This window comes from Plasmodium reichenowi, chromosome 11 (genome assembly GCF_001601855.1).
Source record: "Plasmodium reichenowi strain SY57 chromosome 11, whole genome shotgun sequence".
NCBI lineage: Eukaryota > Apicomplexa > Aconoidasida > Haemosporida > Plasmodiidae > Plasmodium > Plasmodium reichenowi.
Window position 1 is genome coordinate 650,314 of NC_033656.1, and position 8,134 is coordinate 658,447.

Consider the following 8,134-nt stretch of genomic DNA (forward strand, 5'->3'; position numbering starts at 1 on the left):
ATAATAATAATTATAAAAATTATTATAAAAATTTTTTTTTTTTTTATTTTTTTTTTAATTTTTTTTTTTTTTTTTTTTTTTTTTTTTTTTTTTTTTAATATTTTAATAATTACTTGTTTCTTTTATTAAAAATGTCATATTTTCCCTTCAAATCAATAAAACATATTTTATATATATATATATATATATATAATAATAAATTATTTTAATAATATATTTTTGTTTCCTCAAATGATGAACATATATATATATATAATATAATATGTACATATATAATATTATATATTATATTAAGTATTATAAATTATATATATAAAACATATATATATTATATATAATATAATACATATAATTTATAATATATAATATTATATATGTACATCTTATATATATATAATATTATAATAAATTTTTTTTTTTTGATGCACTTATTATATTTTTTATATGTTATTTTATATATTTTTTTTTTAACAATAAAATATACTAATATATATATCAAATATTTTTTATACATTTTTTATTATTATAAATAATAATATATATATATATATATATAATATTTTTGTTTCTTTTTTTTCTTCCTAATATTTTTTAAAATATCATAATATAAATATAAATTTATATTTTTGTAAATATATATATATATATATATATATATATAATATTACTATAAATATATATGTATATTTTTTTTATTATAAAATTAACATACTTTTATAAATCAAAAGAAAAAAGAAAAAAAACACATTGTAAACAATTTATATTAAAAAATAATAATCCTATTTTATATAAAAAACATTTTAAATAATATATTTATATAAAGTATTATTATTTTTTGTATTCCTCATTTGTTATGTAAAAATAAAAAATACACTGTATTATAAAAGAATATAATATATAAATATATTCCATGTAGAGTAATATAATTAATAAATGAAAAAAATAAAAATAAGGAGAAAATTATGTAAGACCGTAGTATACTCTCTTTTTTTTTTTTTTTTTTTTTTAATGTGGACGTTATAGAAATGTTATGCATATAAAGGTGTATATTATTGTTCTGTATATATATGTATATATGTTTACGTATTGATTTATTAAGGTGTTTATTTTTTTTTTATGTTTATTTATTAATATATTAATTTTGTTAATTTTTTTCCCCCCTATCTTTTTAAATTGTTTATAGTTAATCTTTGTATATTTTGAAATATATTATAATATAATATATATATGTAAAGTGCTTATCATATTTATATAAAGTTGTGGTATACCTTTGTTTTATGTTATATATATATATATATATATATATATATATTTATACATTTATATGTATATATTTATATATGTTTTCATATAATAAATGAGTAATAAAAATGAAAAATAACTTATTTACTTATGAGAATATTTTTAAGAATAAAAATATAAATATTATTGATAAAATAAAAGAAAAAAGGAAAAGTACACAAGACATTAATAATGTATCCATAAAAGAAAAGGAGAATGATAATTGTGATGTAAATAATAAGGATACACAAGGAGAGAAAAGTAACCAAAAAGAGAATGAAGAAAATATACACATGGATAAAAATAATATTAATAATAAGGAGGTTTGTAAAAATGATAAAAATATAGATATGTGTCAGTCTTTATTAGGTAAGGATAATTTGGAATATACGAATAATAATGTGAATGGATTTAATAATATATCAGAAGATACTTTTCTTAATTTTAAATTAAGAAAAAAAAAAAATGACATATCAGCTCTTTTTGATGATAATACGTATGATATGGAAATATCTTATAATGAAAGGGATGAAAGGAATGAAAAGGATGAAAACAATGAAAACAATGAAAACAATGAAAACAATGAAAGGAATGAAAACAATGAAAGGAATGAAAACAATGAAAGGAATGAAAACAATGAAAATGACGAAAAGGACAAAAGGGATGATAAAATTTTTGATAAAAATTCTTTTTTCTTATCACCTTCTGTAGTTATGGAACCACAAGAAGAATTTTCTTCTTATATAAATAGCATAAATAATAATGAAATGAACAATAATAATAATAATAATAGTAGCAATTATAGGAATAACATTTTTTATGATAACGTGGAAACTTTTAATGTAATAAATCAAACACAAAATGAAGGAAATGAAAATTTGCATATAAATAAAAAGGGAAAGGTAGAAAATTATTTTAATGATTGTAAAAAAGAATTTTTAGTAGATAAGAATTTTAATGATGAATATTATGAGGAGGATATAAATAAATATATGAGTAATAATAAAGTAGAAAAGTTAATTATTGATAAAGAAAAAGAAAATAATGAATATAATAAAACAAATGGAGACAGTTTTCATCATGGTAATAATATAAACATTACTGAACATTTAAATAACGATTCATTAATAATTTATTCTCAGAAGACTTATTTTCATGATTATAATTTGAAGGATACGAATAATCAGCATATAAATAATGAAAATATTATATTAAAGGATAAAAGTGAAGAAGAAAATCAAAGTAATAATAATCAAGAAGATTATAATAAGATAAGAGAAAGTGTACGTTTAAATAATAATATAATGGATAACAATTCTTTTTTGTGGAATGATAAAAATGACAGAATGAGTTGTGAATATAATGAGGATAGAAATGTATGCAACGAAAACTTAAAAGATATTTTTAATAATGAACAGGAGAAAGAGTATATGCAAATGAACATTCAAAATAATAATAATAATAATAATAAGTATATTTATAATAATAATAAGTATATTTATAATAATAATAAGTATATTTATAATAATAATAAGTATATTTACGATAATATAAAGATGTATCATAAAGGAGATAATGTACATATAAATGCAGCTACTATCAAAGATAATAATAACAATGTTGATGTTATTTCTAAAAAGGATGTTATAAACATACCAAGTGTTCATAAAAATGTACATGTTAGTTTTTGCTTTGGTAACAATGGAACTTTTTTCTTTAGTAAAAATTCCAAGATTAAATATCAATCTTTAATTAACGTAATAGAAATACATATAAACAAAAAAAAAAGAAAGATGCATATATTTAATGAAAAGAATAATGAGGAAAATAATATTTATATGAATAATAATTGTAATTATAATAATTATTGTAATAGAAATGTTGATAATAATGATGTTAAGCATTGTCATAATAATAATATGGAGAAGTTCATTTATTGTTTAAAAAATTTCCCAGGACCCTTTAGTAGAAAAAGTAATAAAGTAGATCATAAAATAGAAGAATTTTTAAAAGGATATATAAATATCAATAAATCAAGATCAGTAAATGATAATATTTTTGAAGATATTCAAAAGAATTGTTTATATAATTTTTTATTGAATATTTTGAAAAAACCATATTTAACTAATTTTAATTTAAAAGAGATTTCTATTGAAAAAAAAAATGATATAAATAAAAATATTAATCATAAAGGAAATAATATTATTTCGTATTTTTTAGACAATTATCAAGAGAAAAAAGATATAAAAGATGATATATACTTATCAGATGATTTTGATGAAGATGGAGATATAGATATAGATAGTTTATCAAATAATGAAATGGATGAGTTTGATATAAATGAATATGTTAAAAATGATTCTAATAAAATAAAAAAATATGATGAAACATACAACAACAATCATATAAATATCTATAACCATACAAATAATAATAGTAATAATATTATAATGAATAATAATGTTGATAAGAAAAAAAATGTATTCAATAAAAATCAGAAGAAATGCTATACTGATGTTTATGAAAATAATAAAAATATTCATGATATATGTATAAATAATAATACTTATTTTTTTTTCGATTTTATAAATAAAGAATTTATTATGGAATTATATAAACTAGAAAAAAAGAATGAACGTATTACCCATGATGATATTTATTTATTATATTTCCATATGTGTATATATAATAGTAAGAAAGCTACCAACGTTTGTATAAAAAAAGAATTATATAAATATTTTTTTTTGGTTTTAAGGAAATATAATAAAAAGAAATATTATAAAATGCTAGATAAATATATTAGTTATATTAAGAGATCAATTAATAATGAATTAGAAATGAAAAATGATATGAAAAATATTTACAAAATTTATAATTATAATATATATGACGAAATATGTACTGAAGCTTTTGTATTCTTTTTATGTATATTAAATAAGAAAAATATGATTTTTAAAAAAAATATATTAGTTAATTATTGGTATGCATTTTATACATTAATTTTTCATAATTTTATATTTCAATATAAAGAAAATGAAATCCAGTTTGCGGATTATAAAGAAGATATAATTAATTTTTTTATATATCTTATACATTTATTATATGAAAAAAAAAAAAATGCAGAAGCGCAATTTTTACTTTTGTTAATATCGAACAATCCTTTTGTATTTTCCTTTTCACCTTGTACAAAAAATGATGAGAATTATGTAGAGGATGTTAATAAAATTTATAGTACTAACATTGGAAGTAATCAAATTTATAGTGATCATATTTATGATAATAATATTCATAGTAATAATAACATTCGTGGTAATAATATTCATTGTAATAATAATCCTAGTCATTGTAATAATTACATTCATAGTAATGATTTGTATAACCGTTCAAACATAGAAAAATCCAATGCTGTTGGCTATTGTGGGTTGTTGAATTCGCATTTCGATATTATGTGCTTTCAAGTTTGTGATATATATGAATATATGTGTAGATATGAAAAAGATGATTTTTTTTTTGAACAACTTATTTTTTATAAAATTATATATGCATACATTTTATTAGAATTTGGTATTCTTTCTCAAGCACAACGATATGTAGAAATATTATATTATTACATTGATGTAATAAAAAATGAGAGAAAAAAAAATTCTTATTTATTATATTTATATGATACCTTATTAGAAAAAACAAAATTTATATTTACAACAACAACAAATAAAGATATTTTATCATTACAAAGAAAGTCTTGTGTGTCCAATGATGAAGTCATATATACTTATAAGTTTATATCTAATTCTGGCATAACTACAACAATACCAAAAGATAATATGTATGAACATATGATGAATAAGAACCATAGTAATAATATTAAAGGATATGTAAATTATAATAATATGAATGATACTAATGTTAATTATATAAATGAATATACAACGACTAATACTGACATAAATGCATTTAATAATTCGCCTATACATAATAGAAATAAAACTATACATGTACAAACACAAGAAAATATAAATGAGAATTTTAATATAAAAACAAATAGAACAGTGACAGATCATTTAGGGGGAAAAAATGTTTATTCCAATATAAAAGAAGAGAAGCTTAATAGCACAATGTTTGATATGTTGAAAAGTAATAATAATAATTCATTATATAATGAAAATGAGAATATTCAATCATGTGATATGTTAAATGGTGATAATCGTACAAATATAAATCGGGACAGCTCTATTATACATATTCAAAATGGATTAAGTGTTCACCAAGCGATTAATAATAATAATAATAATAATATATACCATAATAATAATATGTATCATAGTAATAATAATAATAATAATATATACCATAATAATATGTACCATAATAATAATAAATATTATGCTTATGAACATGCTTCATCCAATGTAAACCCTTCCTCCTATTTTGCTGCAGAACAAAATGAGGCACCTTACAATTTGACAATTAATAATAAGAATAATAATATAGGAACAAATTATAACTTTCCAAGTGTAAATAATAATACGCATGGACATATGTATAATGATATAAATAACCATGTCAGTACACATGAGAAAAGTACTGAAGGTACATATCGTTACAATGTGCCTAATGTGCCGAATAATGATAATAATAATAATCATAATAATAATAATAATCATAATAATATAACATCTGTGTATTCTCAAAACTTTACAAATGTTGTAGAACAAAATAATAATGCTAAGGACACGTTGCAAGTACAAAATGAAAAGGGAATCATGTGTGATCCATTAAATGTTCATATAAATACGCATAATTCTTTATATGATAATAAAAATGTAGAAGGAAATTTTACCAACAATATAAAAAAAGATAACAATATGAATGTAAAGAATAATAATATGCACATTGATAATATAAATGTCCAAAATTCTAGTGATAAGAATTTATCATCATCACATGATCAGCAACAATGTGCAAATGAAAATAATATGGATCTTATAAATATGGGGAAAAGTTTCATTTCGGGTTTTTTTTCAAATATAAAGGAAAAAATTAAAAAAACTGAATATATGCAAGAAGAAGAAGAAGAAGAAAATATTTTTTATTATGATTATGAAAAAAAACGTTGGAGAGAAAAAGGTGTAACTTCTGATGAAGAAAAGGAAAGAGAAAAGCAAAAGTTAGAAAAACAAATGGCTATGAAAAATATATCCCCACCTCCTACTGGTATAAATTATTCATCAAAAAGAAATAAAAATCCTTTAAATATGACTGATGTTCGTAGTAGATATGTTGATTATTTTAATTAACACCATGATGGGTGAGTGAATGTAAATCATAAAATAAACTTTATAAACTTTTTTTTTTTTTTGAACATGTGTCCTATATAAATATATATATATATATATATATGTGTATAAACATTTATATATATTTATTTATTTATGTATTAATATTTACATATTTTCACCATATTTTTTTTGATTATTTATTGTTTATGTACCATTACATTTTTATATTATTACCCCATTTTTTATTTCATTATTTTGTTTTGGTATAATTTGTTTTTGTTCTGGCTATTGTTTTTTTTTTTCTTTTTTTTATGATTATTTTGTTTTAATATATAATAATTCTTCCTTATCAAGAATAAAATTGTTTTGTAAAAAAAGTAAAATAAATAAATAAATATATATATATATGTGTATATTTCCTCTTTGTAAAATTAGTTGTTGTAAAAAAAAAAAAAAGGTATATTTAAAGCATCTTTTAATTACTTTGTTAATTATTGCTATTTAAAAAAAAAAAAGAAAAAAAGAAACAAATTTTTTTATTTCTCCATTTATTTTACTTTTGAAGAGATACAAGATTATTTTATTCTTTATATATATAAACTGTTTACTATATTATATACACAACAACATTGTATACATTTATGTGTGAATACTAATTCTACATAATGATTAATCATATTTTATATATACATTTTTTTGTGTTGGAAAATTTTAACCGAAATAATACTAATAAATTTATTACAACGTTATATATATATATATATATATATATATAAACATATTTTTTTTATCATACCCTTTTGAAAAAAAAAGCCAAATAATAATAATAATATATCATTCTTATATTTAATTCGTAAAAAGGTATATTTTTTTAAACTTTATTTTATATTTTTAATAGTTGTAAATATATATATATATATATATATATATATATATATATATAAAGATTAATTTATTAAATATATTTTATTTTTATAATTTCTTTTTAATAAAAAAAAATATGTAATAAAGCCTTATTTATTAAATTATAAATATATATTTTATATATATTATATTTTTTATTTTCAAGATAATATAAAATAACCACAACTATTTATTTTTATATATAATAATTATAATATATATATATATAATACTATATATATTATATATATAATATAATATATAATATTATATAATACATAAATATGTATTTATAATAATGCATATAAAAAATATATTATATATATATTATATATATATTATATATATTTTATTTATTTATGTATTTGTACCTATATATTTATGCATATAATATAATAATTAATTACCTATTGAAAAAAAAAAAAAAAAAAAAAATCCTTATTTCACTCTACATATGAAAATTGACCTTCTATTCATTTTTCTTCTTTTTGAATACACGTTTTTTTCATTTTTAAATTTGTTACTATTTTAACAAAAACAATAATTCATGTAAGAACTAATTTACCTAAATATATATTTTTAAAAAAAAAAAAAAAAAAAAAAAAAAAAAAAACAACATTATAAAAAATATAAAAAAAAAAAAAAAAAAAAAAAAAAAAAAAAAAAAAAAA

General features: G+C 17.5%; 1 protein-coding gene across 1 annotated transcript; it reads left to right on the top strand.

Moving 5' to 3' along the window:
* Window positions 1–1,370: 1,370 nt before the first annotated feature.
* Window positions 1,371–6,578, top strand: PRSY57_1118300 (hypothetical protein; the record flags this gene model as incomplete). Its single annotated transcript, XM_020114945.1, has 1 exon — window positions 1,371–6,578. The coding sequence occupies one exon, from the start codon at window positions 1,371–1,373 to the stop codon at window positions 6,576–6,578; it is 5,208 nt and encodes a 1,735-aa protein (XP_019970314.1).
* Between the last annotated feature and the right edge of the window lie 1,556 nt (window positions 6,579–8,134).